The sequence below is a fragment of the Neophocaena asiaeorientalis genome, unplaced genomic scaffold, assembly GCF_003031525.2.
Source record: "Neophocaena asiaeorientalis asiaeorientalis breed wild unplaced genomic scaffold, Neophocaena_asiaeorientalis_V1.1 scaffold756, whole genome shotgun sequence".
NCBI classification, from domain to species: Eukaryota; Metazoa; Chordata; class Mammalia; order Artiodactyla; family Phocoenidae; genus Neophocaena; species Neophocaena asiaeorientalis.
The window spans coordinates 454,330-474,379 of NW_020172477.1; the positions used below are offsets into that span (position 1 = coordinate 454,330).

The following is a 20,050-nucleotide window of genomic DNA, read 5'->3' on the forward strand; positions in this document are numbered from 1 at the left end:
AGCTTGTATTGGTCTTGAGCCTACAGCACCACTGCAGCCTCACAGGAGAAAATGCAAGTTGCCTCAGCCCCCAAAAGGCCTGCATGATGTGCAGGCGTGGCCCCCCACCTCTCCACTTCACCCCTCTCCACCTCTCTCCCCTTCACTTTCTGCACTTCAGCCTCCTGTCACCTTCCTGTCCCTTCCACACACCCTGCTGCTTTACACTTGTAGCGTCTTCTGCCGAATTGCTTGCTAACCTCCCTGCTTTGTCTGCACACCTGCATGTACCCCAGTTAACACGTATTCATCGGCTAGATCACCTCCCCCGAGAAGTCGCCCAGGACCTCACAGAACAAGCAAGGTCCCCTTTATGGGGTCTCACATAACCCAGTGTTTTCTGTAGCATTTTTAAATGTAATTAAAGGTTAATTGCATAATTCTTGGCTTCCAACTAATGTGATTAGACGGTCTTTATTGCCAACAAGAATGCAAGCTAGAAGCAACTGAACACTACAAAGCTTAGGTTGGATTTGAGCTACTTCCCTTCTTAGAAGGTTCTGGGAGCTTCCTCTTGGTTGTGGGTGGACCTGTCAGCTCCTTCCTCATTAGGAGGGACAAACAGAAGATGGATAAAGTTGAAGAGACCCTTAATGAAATGTTTAAGAGGAAAATCCCTCAACAAACATATTGGTAAGCATAACATGGCAGAACTGAATGGCAGTACCACGGATAACGCTGGGGACATTTTTTCATATTTCTCCTCCAGAGGCCAACATCACATCTCTACTTACTATCATTTTCAGGTTGGATATTTGGGATGAGTAGAAAGTGACCAGATGCTTTCTTGGGATAGCTGCCCTAGAGTCCCTTCTGCATTAATGGTTGGACTGGTGAAGTAAAAGCGCATAAGAAAAATGAGATGGGATAGAGAGCTTCTGAGTTCTGTTAGTGTTTCTTTGCTACCTGAGAATTTCTTGAAACTCTGTTGTGAATTGGGAGATGTGCCTCTTCTCCCTTATCAGTGACTTTAACTCTGATTTAGTCCATGTTTGTTTAGGTAGATGGAGAAGTGGCCAGATTTGGCAAAATCTGTTGTACGGGTAAAGGAAAGAAAGCTTGAAAAGACCAGGTGGAATCTTATTAAATTGAAATCTTACTGGCAACTTCTCATTGAGTCGAAACAAATTCAAGTTTTTAGGTACACCTCTTAGTTTGGCTGTTGGAAATGAAATGGTAGAAAATGTGGAGATATAGTTAGCATGGGATGATTGCAGTAGAAAGGTCACATATGCCCAGGTCCTTTTTGACATCTGGGAACTTTACTGTGTTTTACGTCAAGTTCAACTGTTTAGGCCTCTGTAAATCTCTCTCTTAAAATTTATTTTATAAAATGTTAAGGTGAAATAAAGCACCTGGTGAGTTTATTTTGCTTGTTTTTTTCCCCTCCAGAAGCGTTCAAGATTTGCTCCTAATTTATGTTGGATCCTTGCACTTTGTTGCCCTTACATCTCTACTGCTATAGTACTGTGTAATGGAATGCAGAATGCAATCTACATGGTTTTTTGTTTGTGTGTGTGTGTGGTACGCGGGCCCCTCACTGTTGGGGCCTCTCCCGTTGCGGAGCACAGGCTCCGGACGCGCAGGCTTAGCGGCCATGGCTCACGTGCCCAGCCGCTCCGCGGCATGTGGGATCTTCCCGGACCGGGGCACGAACCCGTGTCCCCTGCATCGGCAGGTGGACTCTCAACCACTGTGCCACCAGGGAAGCCCTCTACCTGGTTTTTGACACCGGCCCCTCTTCCTCCTCTCAGGGTAGCCACACTGGCTCATTCCATTTAATAGAGTGTGGTCAGTGTGGTGCACAAGGAGCAGGGGGATGCCAGGCTTGGCTATTCCCCCATGGGCCCCTGCTATGGCTCCACCATCACAACATTCCGTTTCTCCTGCTTATCTTTCCTGTCTCTTCACTCTGACGGCGGTTGGCTGTAGGCTAAGCTGTACGAGCTCATGTTAGACAGACGCTCATCTTATGGCATGAGAAGAGGACTTCTTTTTGGGTCCCCTTTCTTCTTAGATGGTCTTCAGTGTCTCAGTGTCCTTCTTGCTTGAACTGGATGAGGAGCATCTCCTGCAACCTCCTTTATACCGAAGGTGTGGTTCTCTTATGGCAGAGGAGACACTTCCATGACACATAGCCAGTTCTGTTGTCCAGACAAAGTCCATGAGAATGGCTTAAGATAACTATTAACAAAATTAAGCATTTGTCCTCTAGTTTGAATTAGATGAATAGCTCTAAACATTATTGAGTACCAGAGTAGCCTGCAAGGCTTCTTAAAACACAGACTTCTGGGCTGCATCCCCGAGTTTATTATCAGTAGGTCTGGAGTGGGATCTTTGCATTTCTAACAAGTTCCCAAATGATGCTTATACTGCTGATCCGTGGACCACACTTTGAGAACGATGAATCAGCCTGTTTTTAACAATGCTACACCTCAAGTAGATATATGGGGGTATGTTTTGCTTCAAGTCAGACATTCCTATGACTGTTCTGTTGAAAGCTGCCTATGGCTGATTAGAAAATGTTTGAGTCTAAAAGTTATAGTGTTCCTGCTCTATTGTCAGGGACTATGGGGTCTTCATTTCTTATGTGTCCCACCTAGGGGAAGCCAGAGTACTATCTCTGGAGGAAACTCTCTTGCTGCCTCTGATGAGCATTCGTGCTCATCTGTGTGCAGAGCTGGCATGGCCTGCATTCTTGGATCCAGCCCTGAAGCAATCCCAGCCGGATGATTGCCTGGGCGTTAGGGACATGGTTCTTATCTTTCACTGCACCATTGGCAATGAACTGAGTGCACTGTATTTGCATCTCTTTCTTCTGCAAGAAGAACTGGACTCTAAGCTTCTAGAAGACATGGGCATACTTGGTTCAGTTTTAATCTCCTGACACATAGTCAGTGCTTGCTGCTTAGTCACTATTTCTGGAATGAATGAGTATGCATTATAAAGGAGAAGGTAAAGAAAGCATTTCTGATTCTTCTAAACTTCTTTGCCTGTCAGAGAAGCACTTTAGTGATACAAGATGCAAATCTGGTTTCTCAACTCTCCATATAAATGTTTCTTTAGTAATGAATATGCTAACCGTTCCAACTGCCATGAGTGGATTGTGACACATGTATGCACCATAAGGATCTCATTAGAGTTATGGGTTGGACTCATGGTTAATTATGGTACTTTATTGACACCATCTATATCCCATTTTATCCCCTAGCCCCAGCCTCCAAGTAAATTCCGTTGCCTTGTGGTCCACGAATCAGCTTTGTGTCCCAAATTAAATTTCCAAGAAGGCTTCCTGAAAATTTGGAAACAACATGGACAGTTTCTTTTGTTACAATATAGGTATGTAATATGTAAATGTATTCATATGTGGTAAGGACACTGAGCAATAAAATCAATAAACTGTGAAATCGTATTAGCTCAAAGTACGATTTTTCATGAAGTAAAGGAGAAGGTAATATACAGGCAGACTTTGCTTTATTGTGTGCTGAAGATATTCTGTTTTTTACAAATTGAAGCTTTGTGGCAACGCTGTGTTGAGCAAGTATTTTGGTGCCATTTTTCCAACAGCATTTGCTCACTTCATGTCTCTGTGTCACATTTAGGTAATTCTCTCAATATTTCAAAAATTTTCATTATTATTATGTTTGCTATGGTGATCTGCAATCAGTGATCTTTGATGTTACTATTACAAAAAGATTATGAGTAAATAAATAAGGAATCAGAAGATTTAAGTGACACAAGAGACCAGATAGATTTAATTGATATTTATAGGACATTTCAACCCAAAACAGCAGATTCCACTTTCTTCTCAAGTGCGCATGGAACATTCTCCAGGATAGATCACATCTTGGGTCCCAAATCAAGCCTCAGTAAATTTAAGAAAATTGAAACCATATCAAGCATCTTTTCTGACCACAACACTATGAGATTAGAAATGATTAACAGGGAAAAAAATGCAAAAAACACAAACACATGGAGGCTAAACAATACATTACTAAATAACCAAGAGATCACTGAAGAAATCAAAAAATACCTAGAGACAGATGACAATGAAAACACGATGATCCAAAACTTATGAGAGGCAGCAAAAGCAGTTCTAAGAGGGAAGTTTATAGCTATACAAGCCTACCTCAAGAAACAAGAAAAACCTCAAATAAACAATCTAACCTTACACCTAAAGGAACTAGAGAAAGAAGAACAAACAAAACCCAAAGTTAGCAGAAGGAAAGAAATCATAAAGATCAGAGGAGAAACGAATGAAATAGAAACAATAACAAAGATCAAATAAAACTAAGAGATGGTTCTTTGAGAAGATAAACAAAACTGATAAACCATTAGCCAGACTCATCAAGAAGAAGAGAGAGAAGACTCAAATCAATAAAATTAGAAATGAAAAAGGAGAAGTTACAACAGATATCGCAGAAATACAAAGCATCCTAAGAGACTACTACAAGCAACTCTATGCCAAAAAATGGGCAACCTGGAAGAAATGAACAAATTCTTAGAAAGGTATAACCTTCCCAAACTGAACCAGGAAGACACAGAAAATATGAACAGACCAATCACAAGTAATGAAATTGAAACTGTGATTTAAAATCTTCCAACAAACAAAAGTCCACAACTGGATGGCTTCACAGGTGAATCCTATCAAACATTTAGAGAAGAGCTAACACCCATTCTTCTCAAACTCTTCCAAAAATTTGTGGAGGAAGGAACACTCCCAAACTCATTCTGTGAGGCCACCATCACCCTGCTACCAAAACCAGACAAAGATACTAAAAAAAAAGAAAATTACAGACCAATATCACTGATGAATAAAATTGAAGACTAAAAACCATATGATCATCTCAATAGATGCAGAAAAAGCTTTTGACAAAATTCAACACCCATTTATGATAAAGACTCTCCAGAAAGTGGGCATAGAGGGAACCTACCTCAACATAATAAAGGCTATATACGACAAACCCATAGCAAACATCACTCTCAATGGTGAAAAACTGAAAGCATTTCCTCTAAGATCAGGAACAACAAAAGGATGGGCACTCTCACCACTATTATTCAACATAGTTTTGGAAGTCCTAGCCATGGCAATCAGAGAAGAAAAAGAAATAAAAGGAATACAAATTGGAAAAGAAGAAGTAAAACTGTCACTGTTTGCAGATGACTTGATACTATACATAGAGAATATGCAAGATGCCACCAGAAAACTGCTAGAGATAATCAATGAATTTGGTAAAGTTGCAGGATACAAAATTAATGCACAGAAATGTCTTAGCGTTTATTAATGCATATACGTGGAACCGAGAAAAATGGTACAGATGAACCAGTTTGCAGGGCAAAAACTGAGACACAGATGTAGAGAACAAACGTATGGACACCAAGTGGGGAAAGCGGCGGGGTGGTGGTGGTGGTAGTGTGATGAATTAGGTGATTGGGATTGACATATATACACTGATGTGTATAAAACTGATGACTAATAAGAACTTGCTCTATAAAAAAATAAATAAAATAAAATTCAAAAATTAAAAAAAAAAGATCTTGACTCACTGAAGGTGCAGGTGATTAGTGTATTTTAGCAATAAAGTATTTTTAAAATTAAGGTATGTAAATTTTTTTTTAGGCATAATGCTATTGCATACTCAATAGACTACATATGCACTGGGAAACTGAAAAAATTCATGTGACTTGCTTTGCTGTGGTGGTCTGGAATGGAACCTGCAATATCTCTGAAGTATGCCTGTATATGTTTTAGATTTTTTTGGTTGCGGTAAAGTTCACATAACATAACATTAACCATTTAAAAGTGTGAGCTGGCTGATTATATTGGGTGCCACCAAGTACTATCAAGTGAATGTGAAAATGCTGCTCAGCTGTCAGTAGTGACCTGGAAGAAACACACAAAACTCACACACACCTCATCTGTTTTCTTAGTTCTGTTTACCCTTGTGCAGTGCAATTAAATCAATATATCGCACTTGTGAGCCTGTGTACCTTTCTTCATGAAAGCATTTAAAGCATCCTCAACATGGGTGTATGTCCTGGTTATAAGAACCCAAGGATTCAGGGAAGGAGGAAAGCCTTAAGCTTGTGTATGAGATGCTCATGAAGAGATGAGATTCGTGGGACACCCTGAGAGCAAAGGGAGTAAAGGAACCCACGTTGAGCTTCATTGGAGACCACATTGAGGAACCCAAAGAAAGGAGAATGGAAGGCATGGGGCCCTTCATCTGCTTTAAAGGGGATTAGAAGCATGTGTCATGGATTGAAGAAAACGCTATCATGCTGAGAGCAGCAGAATAACACTTCTGTGGCATTTGGCCTTATTTGGAACCACACAAACAGCTTTGTTGTTGTTGTTATGAAAAGAGGACCCTGGCAAGACAACAAAAGCTGCATTTCTATTTTAAGTCAGCACAGAAGGGGTAAGAAGACAATGAGTCACAGTCATCCACCTCTGTTGTTGTGACACTTCATCCTAAGAATGTCCTTCCTTCTGTCCCGTTAACTCAAAGGCATGGGGCTACATCATACTCAAACTCATCACAAAACTTCATGTGTTTATTTTTTTAAAATTGAGACATAGTGCTATTTATACTGTAGCATTACTTGAAGAACTGAAGATGCTTAAAATTTTCAGTTTCTTATTAATTTTTAAAAGTGTATTATTTTATAACGTTGCACAGTTTTGAATGTTCTGTTCTGAACCTACATCCCCCCCTCCAGTCCTGTTATTTTCATAGGGCTAAAATTCCATATGAAGTGATATTTTTAGGAATACCCTTCACATTATGGGAGAAATAATGGTATTTAGAGAACTTTTGATGTATCTGCTACTCAACCATTGTTAACTCTGTAGAGAGCAAAGGAAAGACCAATGACAGGGCCTGACTTCCTCAACTGATTTCTGGTCTTCTGTGCTTTCCATGCGTAGTAAAACCCCAAGGAGTCTGAGTAATAATATTCCTTGGGTTTTTGGTAATTTTCGATTGTGAACTCATGTGAAGTTTGCTTTTACCTATGGGAATCTTATGAAGACTGAGCTAAGGGATCAACCTGCCAGAGAGTTTCCTTTTGCAGATTCCTAAACACTTCCAAACTGTGATCCCTTTCTCTTAGCTTGTAATTTACAGCACCCCAAGTAATAAATATTTGAACTCTAAAACTGAGAGGTTGTGGCTCTGAATTCTTAGGGACACCCCCCCCCCCCCACACAAACACCCCTCATAGCTCATCCTTTTACTCAAGGTCTCGGCTGTAGCAGAAGACTCAATTCTGACTCCCAAACTTTTATGGACCTATGTAAGGCCCTGAAACCAAACGTCTAGGTTATTGAGATCGGAAAATCACCACTGCTTTAGGGTCAGCTAACCGTCTGATTTCCAGGACCTTTTTTATTTTGTCCCTGGAAATGTCTATTTTCTTGTGAGCCTGGCTATGCATTTAAAACAACTTTTATTACATTGTTTTTCCAGGAAATTTTTTGTTTTTATTTTGCTAGGAAGTCCAGTGTATCACCAGCCAGGAGTAATTGATTTTTCACAAATGATTACCTCTTGCATGCTCAGAGAGGTAACTCAAATAAATGTTGTATTTAGATGCCTAAATGTTGTACTTGGAGCCTTTGACTTCAAACATCGCATATCCTGGGACTTCTGGGCTGATATCTTAATTCCAACTCCTTTGCTACCTCCCTGGCCTCATAGGTTCTGTGTGAGGAGAAGCCATCAGAAGAAAGCTGTGTATAGAAGAAATGCCAATGAGATCTGAAAAGCCACCTAACAAAAGGCTTTAATCTCATGGATGGAAGGGGATGCTTGCTCTCATGCTTTTACAATTTAGGCTTCCATTCTGATTCCTCGACCTTGTAATAAACATCCTTTTAATTAAAATCAAGACACCAAGGGAAACTAGGCAATGCAACGTGGAAAATGTCCAGGAAACATGAAATACTAGCTGATGACAGATAAATGAATCTTACTATACAAACAGTATAAATGTAATAGAAACCTCACAGTTGATTAGAGCTGGCCAAGTACTGCTTGAATCCAGTAATTTTACACTGTAAAAGTTTAGTAAAGTCTAGTGCCAAGGGTGTTGATCTAGAATGTAGTACAAGAAATTTTCAAAGAAATGAGCTCAACTTTTTTGTTTTTTACATTTGGAACTCAAATTCCAAATAATTTTTGGCCTCTCATCTTATCTCCCTTAAGACTGGAATTATTTAAAAGGCCAAATTCATACATAACTCAAGAGAGAGTAGTGGCAAGAATTTTAACATTAGTTGATAAGGCCTAAATGATGTACATGGTAATTTCAAAGAGCAGCTATGCATATTCTTCACTAGATGATGCACGACTCACTGCGAAACACTGAGACAGTTAAAAAAAATTCATGAATTCAGATTCCCTGAGGCTTAGAGGAGCATCTGGTCTGCCTGGGTTATGGGCAAGGTGATTCCAGCCACTGGCAGTGCCTGTGGGATCTGAGCAGGACACACAAGGAACAAGGGTAGGGACCCAGGAATCTGACTTTCAGCCAATTCAGCATTCTCTGGGCTTATGTTTCCCAAACGGTCTTTGGTAGAATGTTAGTGTCCTTCCAGACATCAGGATGTCAACAGGTGTTTGGGAAGGACTAGTGCCCTTCTAGATGTCAGTATGTTAATGAGTAAGTGTCAAGGGAGGGTTCCAGGGTCAAAAGAAGTTTAGGTGGACAACGTCTGGAAATGCTGCCCCTGATACTTGCATCATATTTTGATGTGTAACCAGGTTTAAGGACCACAGGCCAGGAAATGTTGAAGGAGAGGAGTAGATTCACTTATAGGAGGTAAGAATATAAGGAAGCTACCTTAGCGCCAACATGGTTCCAATTTTCTAATTTTTCATGTGAGGAAATGAAGGTTAAAAGATTTGCCTTTGATGGAGGCAGATCTCATATTGATGGAGGCAGATCTCATATTGGAACCCCATTGTCTTTAATGACAGCTCGCCTCTTTCCAGCTCACCTAGGGGCATGAGGATGGTGGCGGGTGGGTTTCCAGGCAAGTCGCAGGGCCAGCCCAGCAGGGATGAGGGAAGCCATGAGGGCAAGGTGGAGATGAGAACAGACTGGCGTGTGGTGCAGAGCTCTGAGGTGAGGGCAGGCCATGGCAGGGCTCTGCATGCTAGTGGGAAGCGACCTTGTCAGCTGCAGAGAGAGGTGTGTCCAGATGCGAATGGGTGGAGGCTGGAAAGGGATCCAGAAAGCACGATGAGTCTAGGCCCGTGATACCTGGCTAAGGAACTGCTTGTACTTGTCAGGTTTCTACTAAATATGCTTCAGTGAATCCCTTTGGTGATGTTAGGTTTGGCTGTCCGGCCCTGAAAATTAAATGCTATGCTTCAAGGTGTGGAGGGCATTATTTGAAGAATTTATTTTTATTTCAATTTAAGGCACGTCAAGTTCCTGATTAGTTTTTGTCCCTTGCCATTTGTCATTCATTGAACTACCCTGGAAATTCAATAAAGTGAATTAAACATGATCCTTTACGTAGTTCTTTAAAAACTGTTCATAAGATACCTACGAGGCCTTTAAAAACAAACCAAAACAAAAGGCAACGGCATTTTGTTTCTCTAGGGAGAAATTCTCAAAGCATGCACATGATCCTCTCCCAACAATATTTGCCATTATTTGAACAGAAATATAATGGTTTGATTTCACTTTAATGGTGTAGTTTAATTAGCTGGGCTGCAGAAGAATTCCAACTCTACAGCAGGATCTCTTTTTATTTTCTCTCTAGTTGTGGTAAAAAGCACATAACCTAATCTTAACCATTTTTAAGTGTACAGTTCAGTAATGTTAAGTATATTCACCTTGTTATGCAACGAATCTCCAGAAACTTTTTCACCTGGCAAAATATGGCAAGATCTTTTGATTCGGGGCTCCTGATATACAATGAACCCCCTAATAAAATGGGCAGATTTCTAGGATTTTATTTAAGAAGCTGATAAAAGTGTCTTTTGTTATGTAATATTTGATACATATATAAAATGATGTGTGTAACATACATGTAATTTATGAAACCTGATAATAATAATACAAACACCCATGAAACTACCATGCCCTACAGTTCCACCGGTTTGTGGGTTCCTTTCGTATCCATTCCCCTTCCCCACTTTAGTTTAGTTTGGAAAACATATGAATTACATAGTAGGCTCTGTACTTTTTGTGGGATGATTTTCTGTGACAAGTTTCTCTGTCCCCTGGAGGAGTTCATTGTATAGTGACAGGAACATATATATGAATGAACACTTGTGACAGAATGAGAAAATTCGCTAATAGATGTGTGAAAAAAGTGCTATGAAAACCAAGGGAGGTTGGCGCTAATTCTCCCCAGGTGGGAAAAAGGAAAGCTACTGAGATGGAGTGATCAGTGAACCGGGCTTTGAAGAAAGAGGAATTGTTGACAGAGTAGATAAAGAAGATGAAAAGATTTCAGCAAGCGGAGACAATATAAGCAAAGAGATCATTAGTAGCTATGAGGTATGTTCAAGGAACCCCAAAGAATAGAGTGTGCCTGGAGATGGCCCTCCTTCCATTTAGCTCCTCAATGAGCTTTGAGATATACTGAGTAACAGCCTTGAGCCGGGCATGGTTATGCTCTGGGGAACTACAGCCCTGGCTTCCAATAGCATATGTCTACAGGGGAAGATTGACAAGCAAACGATCAGTTACAATGCCATGGTCAGTGCCATGAAGGAGTCCGCACAGGGTGCCGAGGGGGTCCAGGCACAGGGAGGAGTAGGTGGGAGGTGAGGTGGAGAAGTGGGGTGTGGCCAGGTTGAGAAGGGTCTACATATGCCATGTCAAGGAATTTGAAGTCTACTTTAGAGATCTTGAACAGTCAAGAGGATTTGGGGCATGGAAGTGAGTGGGACCACGACCTGATTATTTTTCTTTTTTTAAGGGAAAAAAACCTAGTGACAGTGAGAAAGGCTAAAAGAGCAGAACAAGTTATTGCAGTAGTTCAGGTGGGAGATGCAGAACCTCAGACTAAGGCAATGACATTCATTCATCCATCCATTCCACAACTATTTATTAAGCAACTAATGAGTGCCAGGTATTATGCTTATGCTGGGGTAGAGGGTGCAGATGGATGTATCAGATGAGATGGGGTGTGAGAGAAGAGGATGCTCTACAGACAACTGTGAAGTGAGAGAAGACTAGGAGAGACAGAGGAGACCTTGGCAATCACTCTTCAGTCTGGAGTTTGGGCAGCTCAGAGGATGGTGACATATCTATCGATGAAGAGCAGTTCTGGGGAAAACATGATGAATTTAGCTGGGACACGATGGGGAGAGATGCCTACATTTGAGATGCCCATTGGGTACCAATACTATGGGCCTGGTCTTCTGAAGCCGAGGCCAGCAATGGGTGGACACATTAAGTAGCCATCAGCATATCCATTGTAGCTGGAGTCATGGGCATTAGTGATATTGCCCAGGGACAATGTGTAGAGAAGGTTGAAGACAATCCTGGAGAACAAGAGGTGAGTGGCAGCAGAAGGAGACAGGGGAAAACTGAAGACAGATTTAGAAGAGTCGGCAGCAGCCAGCAGAGGAGAGAGTTGAAAGAAGAGAGTGCCCATTGCTGAAAGAGCTAAAGTAGAAGGCAAAATGAGCAGAGATCCCTGGCTGGGGAGTTCAGGCTTGCAACGTATGGACTAGAGCAACGATGCTGATGGAGGCCAGGGTGCAGTGGGCCGAAGAGTGAATGGAAGGAATTGTGGACAGTCTGCTCTGCAGAGAAGTTGGCAGATGAAAGGGAGGGAGAAGGAAGAGGGCGGCTTGAAGGAGGAATAATGTATGAGACACTTTTAAAGGTTGAAAGAGGCCAGTAGGCAGCAGGGAGGAAGACAGTGGAGAGGAAAGGATGAAGATACCACAGGCAGAGGTGAATGAGAGAGAACAAAATGAAGGACATGAGTGGTAAGAGAGGCAGAGGGGCCAGGCTGCATCCGGGGAGGGGAGGGATGTTGGAACAGCATGCATGAAAGTGCTACTTGAAGTGGAAGGTTTCTCACAGGACAGCTTCCACCTCTCAGTGAGACAGAAGAGTAGGCTGTCTGTTGAGAGTGAAAGAGCCAGAGATAGGACAGTCATCTCCGGGAGAACGGGAACAGTCTGGGAGAGACACCATGGGGGTGGAATCTGGGGCTCCATAAGGATGAGGTGAGAGCTTGCTAAGCAATGAGAAGGCCTCGTAAATGTGCAGTGGCCCCAACAGCATGCTTGGGCAATTCTCTTCTGAAGGGATCATCATGGAGCAGGAGAGGAGAAGACTATCAATTGCTCTGTCTCCGTATAAAGATGGGGCAGGGCAAGTGGGCTGGGCGTTAGGTAATCGAGGGTGTTCGTGAGAGCGTCAACATGGGGTCCGTAGGTTAAGACACCAGGCAGGCATTTATCCTCTCCCCCAGATTTTTGATTTGGAGGAGCCAGTCCCCATTGCTAATCAGAATCTATCAGTGTCTGGTGACCTGCTGAAATTTAGGCAGGATGTGATGGCCTTTGCCTGTGTACATAAAGCTACCATCCTAGTTAGACTGCATGCTTTCAGGGTGCTGCCTCTTGGCTGGGATGATGGTAGACTCTCAGGGTTACCTTCATTTTCTAGATCTGTATTAGATAATATTTACCTCTAATACCACTGATTCATTGTGGACTTTCTTCTTCCATATGTTCATACGTTTACTCATCCAGTACATTTCAACTCTTTTTTCCCATGATCCTCTTCTCATGCAGATTTCCTAGTCTTCCTTTTTTTAAAGTTCAATTTAGAGATTTCAATAATATTGGACCAAATTTATAAGTGGATGGAGTGTCCGTAGCATGACTTAAAGCGTTCTGGCAATGCCCTTAGTGGAACTGAGGCAGGGTTTTATTTATTCATTTATTTTTTTGTAAAATATTGGCCCCTGAATTCCCTTTTTGAAAATGCAAATAAGCACAGGGTACATAGGCCAATGACCCTCTCTCTTCCAATGTGAATATTTTGTGTGCCAGTGAATAAAGTTAGGAATCTTAGAAGGCAAAGATTTACCTGGGGGTACCGAGGGCCACGTTGGGAAACACTGAAAACTTTGGATCCAAGACCTGGCCAATTCTCTCTCCATCAGTCATTACTGACAGATTATTCTCTGCTACGCGGGCAATAAGTTAACCCAGGTTCCATCTAGGTGGGAGATAAAAGCCAGCTGGGAATGGGGTCCTTCCAGAAAGGCAAAATGCAATGGGTAGCACCAGTCACTCTCAGCCTTCAGATTTCTTCTTCCAGGACCAGCAGGAGGCAAGAGGATGCTGACGGCTGCAGAAGGCTGGCCTCGTAGCGTCTGTTATGCCTGATCTGGCCATACTGGTCGTTACATGTTAAAATGCTCTTTATGATTAGTAAATAGTGACCTGAGTGCCTGCCCTTGTACCCCTGCCATCCTACAGGACTTCATGGACCACCCCCCATCCCACCCCATATCCAGCCACTAAAGGGTTAATGTTTGGCTCAGTTGGGATGGAGGCCTTGCAAATTGTTAAAGATTTTGAATATTATTCCCCGGAAGAACTGTGCAGAAGCAGGAGGAAGGCAAACCTCACGGGCTCCTCATGTTACAGACCCTTTCTGCTCCTTGGCTATTTCCCATCATGGAGATGTAGCTTTGGTACCAGGCCATGGGGCATTTCCCACACTCAAGACAGGGCAGGGAGCGTGACAGAGGAAGGTTTCAGGACCGTCATTGACAAGGATGCCCTCTGCTAGTCCCAGACTGTGGTGAGGGCGTGCTGTCACGCGGGGGAGAGAAACTTGCTGCATACTACATCCTGGGCTGCGGGGAGATGACGTTTGCCCTCCTTCCCGTATACTCCCTTTAGAAAACATGTGAATTTACCCTGTCCTCCTCAGAACATCATCACTCATAAAGGAAGCCAGCGATCAACGAGTAATTTGGGGAGCATACGAAGCATCAGAGCCCCAGACAGCTTTCAGAAATATGTGGAAGGGCAGTTTTTAAATGCTTCATAAAGAGGAAAATCAGTCTCTAAGACCTTCCCTTGTAAAGGAATTCCTCAGGACTTACAAAATCAGGCCACATTAAGACATTTTTGCTGTCTTCCAAAGCAGCATAGGCTTAACCAGATAGATTCGCTGAAAAATATTCTGAATATTGCAAAGCAATCTGACCTCGTGTGATCCTGCCTCCAATAATGAAAGGCATTAAATAAGAGACATTTTCCTGGAAATTAACACCACGATAAGATATCACTGCATGCCTGTTAAGATTGCTATCATCAAGAAGACAAGAGATAACAAGTAGTAGTGGGAATCCTTGTACACTGTTCATGGGAATGTAAATTGGTGCAGCCACTATGGAAAACAGTATGGAGGCTCCTCAAAAAATTAGAAATAGAGCTACCCAGCAATTCCAATTTTGGGTATATATCTGAAGGAAACAAAATCGCTATCCTGAAGAGATACAGGCACCCTCATGTTCAATGCAACATTATTTACAATAGCCAAGACGTGTAAGCAACTTAAGTGTACATTGAAGGACGAGTGGGTAAAGAAGATGTGGAATAGTATTCAGCCATAAAAAAGAAGGAAATCCTTCCATTTGCAACAGCATGGATGGACCTTGAGGGCATTACGCTAAGTGAAATAAGTCAGGCAGAGAAAGACAAATACTGTATGATTTCATTTACATGTGGAATCTAAAAGAACCAACTTCATAGAAACAGATCAGATCTGTGGTTGCCAGAGGTGGGGGCTGGGGTACAGGGTTGGGGGTGGAGGAATTGAGTGAAAGGTAGTCAAAATGTACAACTTCCAGTTACAAGATAAAGCTCGGGGTATATAATGTACAACAGGATGACTACAGTTTAGAATACTGTATTGTACATTTGACAGTTGCTAGGAAATTAATCTTAAAAGTTCTTATCACAAGGAAAAATGTGTAATATGTGGGGTGATGGATATTAACTTATTATGGTAAGCTTTTTGCAATATATACATGTACCAAATCATTAAGTTGTATACCATAAATGTATAAAATGCTGTCAATTCTATTTCAATAAAACTGGAAAAAAGAGACATTTCTCACTAATATAAATTGAATGCCATTACAGTACAGTTATATATTCCTATTATAGTAAATATTTTAAAATATTAATAATAGTAATTATTAATAATAATACAAGGAACAACCTTAAGCAGATATATAGATATTCCTATATAGATAATCCTTTAATTTTCACCATCTACCTATGAGGTCAGAGCTCTCATCGTCCTCATCATATAAATGAGGAAACTGGGGCACAGAGAGGTTAAGTAACTTGCCCAAGATCACACAACCAGTAAATGGTGGAGTACTGCTTGGCTGTTGTATTGTTCCTAGCTGTCCCCACCCAGAGGTAACTGTTTTTAATAATCAAAGGGACTAAGTGAACAAAGGGTGATGCCCACTACAACAGAAGCCCCAGTGTTCACCTCAGGCTGCCACCACCAACACTCCCAGCCACCCTCTTCCTTAAGAGCCCTCTGAAAGTTTTCTTCCCCCGAGAATTCCAGACTTGAAGATATGCTTCCTTTTGAATCACCATAGAAAGTAGTCTGGCTGCCTCAGTGTTTTTCTTAACCTTAAAAATAAAATGGTTATGTAGCCTTAAGTATTTAAACATTTAAACCTGGGGCTGCTGTGCTTAAGACTGCTTAAAATCTTGGTGAAATCCCTCCAGCCTGGATTACACTAATTGACCTGAGACTTGCACCTGTCCCTCCCACCAGGGTCCCTCCCACCCACACATTCTTGTCTGCTACAAGTCATCCTTTCCCCTCAAAACCAGAGGCTTCTGTTGGTGCAAAAGCCTCTTTCTTTCCAGAATCCTTGCCACAGGGATCCACATCCTGGCTGAGTTTTGCATTCATCCATTTATCATCTCTTAAAGTGTTGTTTGAAACCATTTCTCCCTTTTGTTCAAGTCGAGTGCTCTATGAGGCTTCAGTTTCTGTCCTACACACAGATCTGAGTCGCCTTGCACCGTATGTTAAATGCTGGATTTCCAGAGATAAAGTGAAGACAAGCTCTAGCCTGGAGACGCTCACCATCTATTTTCCTCTGCTGGGCCTGCCACGGAAGAACTGAGATGCAGGGAACGGAAGAAGCTGTGGCAGTGGAGCAGCGCTCACTTCAAACGCACCTGCCTGTACAGTGCATGCTCTGATTGTGCATGAAGTCAGGGCATGTGCTAGAACTAGACTTGCAAGAGCTGATGTTTTTTTTCATTTGGATATTACTTTGTTTGGTCTTTTCCTGGTTTGGGGGCCAGGGAATAGAAACTGATAGACAAGCACATATCGTTTGGGCACGGCAGGTGGTGGCGGGTTATTCCAGGCCCTGCACTATTTGGCGATGCTGGCCAGAGCTATGTGGTGGCTCCAGGTGACGATGATGGGGAGGAGATCCTTACTGATCTTGTGCTGGGCACATACAGGTGTGTCCTATAAATGGTAGCTAAATAATAAGATAAAGGTAGGTACCACTCTTTTTTTTTTTTTTTTTTTTTGCGGTACACGGGCCTCTCACTGTTGTGGCCTCTCCCGTTGCGGAGCACAGGCTCCGGACACACAGGCTCAGCGGCCATGGCTCACAGGCCTAGCCGCTCCGCGGCATGTGGGATCTTCCCGGACTGGGGCACGAACCCATGTCCCCTGCATCGGCAGGCGGACTCTCAACCACTGCGCCACCAGGGAAGCCCGATCACGTTAGTTTTTGCCAATTTTGTAAAAATTGTCCAAAAGACGCTAGACTTATTGTTAATTATTTACACAGTTTCTTGTTGCCCTCTACCTACTCATGGTCCTGTTAACCTGTGTCATTCTTTGCTTTGAGCCGCCTGAGGTCTGAGGCTGGGGGAGAAGCTTGGGGCACTTACCACGGTGCAGCAGAGGGGCCAGAACCACCAGAGGAGAGCCAGGGCCAGAAGCAGGAACAGGATCAGCAGGGCGATCGCCAGGATGGAGCCATCGGACTGCGGGGCCGAGAGAGAGGGCGGTCAGCAGTGGGGCCGGCTGTGCGTGCAACCAGCGTGTGAGCTTGGGGGGCAAGGCAATACCTGTGGTCTCTCCCTCCCCGCACTCCCATCCCCAGTATGCAGATTTAAGGCCCAGAGAAGAGCACAGTTTGCCAAGTAAACTGTGCTACCCAACATTCTGGGCAACACACTCTATGTAGTCAGTTCTCATGAGAAGTGGGTTTGTCTTTTCAGGGAGGCCCCATTCTTCACTTTGAATAACAGCCTGAAGGACCAATCCTGCAGGAGACAGAGCAGATGGCTGCCTTTGCAGCTGGGCACCGAGATGGCCTACCACCGCCATCTGCCTCCGGACCATCACCCCGTGCCCAGTGACAGCCTCCCACTCCCTGGAACTGCTGTTCCCGCCACCCCTTGGGCTGGACTTGGGACAATTCTCAGAACTCAGCCTGCTTGCCTGAGCCTGTTTCTCATAGGTGCGTGTAAGAGATTCACGAGGCAAAGTCTAGAGCCCACTGATGGGATGCGATAAAGGGCAGAGGGATTCCAGGGAGTAGAGGGTGAGGCAGCTTCTGCTGACCCTGGGAGGGGAGGGGTGTGGTGACTGAGTCAACGCTGCTCTCGGGTCCAACGAAGCAGGCACCCAAGACAAATCATGTCCACTTCCAAACATGCCTAGGCCAGTCTCCAAAACAGACAGTTGCCGTGGCCTGACATGATTATTAACTTTCATCAACAGAGATCCCACTCCCTCGGTGTCAGTATTCTGGGGCTGCTGGTTCAAGGGAGCAGATTTAAGTCCCCTCTACCACCCCTTCTTCCCAGCTACCGGGAGTGCAAGTGGGGCGAGAGGCAAGTTGTCACTGGTATTCATTGTCATAGGTACCCCTTCCGAATATAGCTGGCAATGCCACTTTTAGCTCCCCCCCCCTCAAAAATCAGATATGTTTGCACAGATGATGATGATAAAGGAAAGCAACCTAAATGTTTAACAATTAAGGAATAGTTAATAATACATGGTAGAACCACCAATTACTCTGTAGACATTATGTTTACACATAATATTTAAATGACCTGAGAGAACAGCCCTGATATAATGAGTGGACTTATGTTTGCCAAGAGTGAGAGAGAGACTGAGGGCTATTTACTCAAATAGTAATGGTGATGTTGCTCGTAGTGGATTTATGGTAATTTAAAAAAAAATCTGTCTTTGCCTTTCTTTTTCTTTGTTGAACATTGCACAATGAGAAAGTAAACTATTGAAGTTGTATTTTAAAAATCTGCACTTGGGGCTCCTCCCTATGGTATCAGGGCTCACGTGGCCCTGGGGTTCTCACCCAGGATCAGTGGACCTATGGGGTACACAGATGGGCTCAAGTGGATGGAAGGTGTGACCCTCCCGAAACAACACTCATGACCTTCAGAGCATGTGTCTTCAGGGGAGACTGTTCACAGCATGATCAGACTTTCAAAGCTGCCCTCTCCCCAACCATTTACAGAGGGGGAGGTTGGATGGCCTGTCCGAGGCTACACAGCAGGTTAATGGCAGAGCTGGGGTGTGACTCACCCCTACTCTGAGTGCTCGGTGGGGGCTACTGGAAGCTGTTTAAAGGCAGCTTTTACTCCCTGGAATGCCTTTGACCCAAAAGCCAGGGAACTAAACACTCGGCTCCCACCAAGCCAAGGCTTGGGAATGCCAGATTGTCCCCGAGGGAGCTGCACCTCACAAGTGCAGGTGCAGGGCTGGGCAGTGGGTGGGGAGAGGGTACAGCAGCCAGAGGATGCTCTTGGACCCACAACGTTTATGCATGAGCTACGGCAGACGGATGCTCTCTTTGAAGACACAAAGAAATCCCGTGTGTTCTCCAAACTTACTGTTAGTCAAGGACAGCCCCCTTGATCTTTCAGTCTCTACGTTCCATGCCCATAAAGTGGAGATACTGAACCTCACCTGCCTCATTGCATTGATGTGAGGAGAAAATGAGCTGTAAGATGTAAGCAGACATGGCTGGACAAGTGGGATGGGAGCTATCATGTCAGACGCTGAGCTGTAACTCATCCTCCCTTTGTTTCCTCGTGGCCAGCAAACATGGTGGCCATTTCAGATCATAAATCTGTTTGCAGTCAGAATAATAAGTGGTTTGGTTACTGCAAGGCTTATAAAACAGTGGTCTTTCAGTATAAAGTTAGAATTTAGTAAAGACTACAGACTGCATTTATTCCCATTATATGCAATCTCCCCTCTCCTGATTTTACTTTCACTCTAGAAAGAGGAACTGAAGCAGAAAGGCTGATATATTGTGGGGAAAATTATTTTAATTCCTTCTGGAAAAAGAAGGAATTTTCCTGTGAAGTGGGGAGGGTGGAGGACCGGGACCTCAAGGGGAGAAGGGAGGCTTCAGCTCCGGAAGGAGATTTCCTGGATTCAGACAAAGCTTCATCCGGCCCGTCTCTGACCAGGCTTGGTCTGCCTCGTCCCAGCCCTCCCTTCCGTAGCGAAGGAGGACAGCGTGGGGCTCAGCAGGGGCAAGGTGCAGTGGGGACGCTGGGGGAGTGGAAACGCAGTGGGGCAGACGCTCCTGGAGGGACTGACCCTTGCTCTGGATGCAGCCCCCAGTAAAGCCCCCCAACGCACTGCCTGGTTTTCAGGATCTTCCAGCACCGCTATATACAAACACCCAGTGCAAAAGAGTCACCGTCAGACAAAGGGCATGAATCTCTGATAAACTTAGACATGAAGCTAATGTCCTACAAGTAGGTAACATGTGCATGCAACCTCGGAGGAGGTTCGTTCATGGATTCATTCAGCAAACGTTTACTGAGGGTCCGTCCGGTGCCCATGGAGCAGACCTCAGCGGTAAGGATGGATTACACAGAACCAAGGTGCTCATGGTCTGCTGAGGGATATGTATCAACCGTTACCCACACTCAGGGGCCTGTGTGTTATTCAA

At 43.6% G+C, this 20,050-nt stretch overlaps 1 protein-coding gene across 1 annotated transcript in view; it reads right to left on the reverse strand.

Annotated features, from left to right (window-relative positions):
- Window positions 1-20,050, reverse strand: part of ANTXR1 (ANTXR cell adhesion molecule 1) — a 238,563-nt gene that overhangs the window by 80,540 nt on the left and 137,973 nt on the right. Inside the window, exon 12 of the mRNA XM_024738187.1 lies at window positions 17,001-17,096. Within this exon, the coding sequence (XP_024593955.1) occupies window positions 17,001-17,096 (96 nt within the window). The remainder of the gene's footprint in view (window positions 1-17,000; window positions 17,097-20,050) is intronic.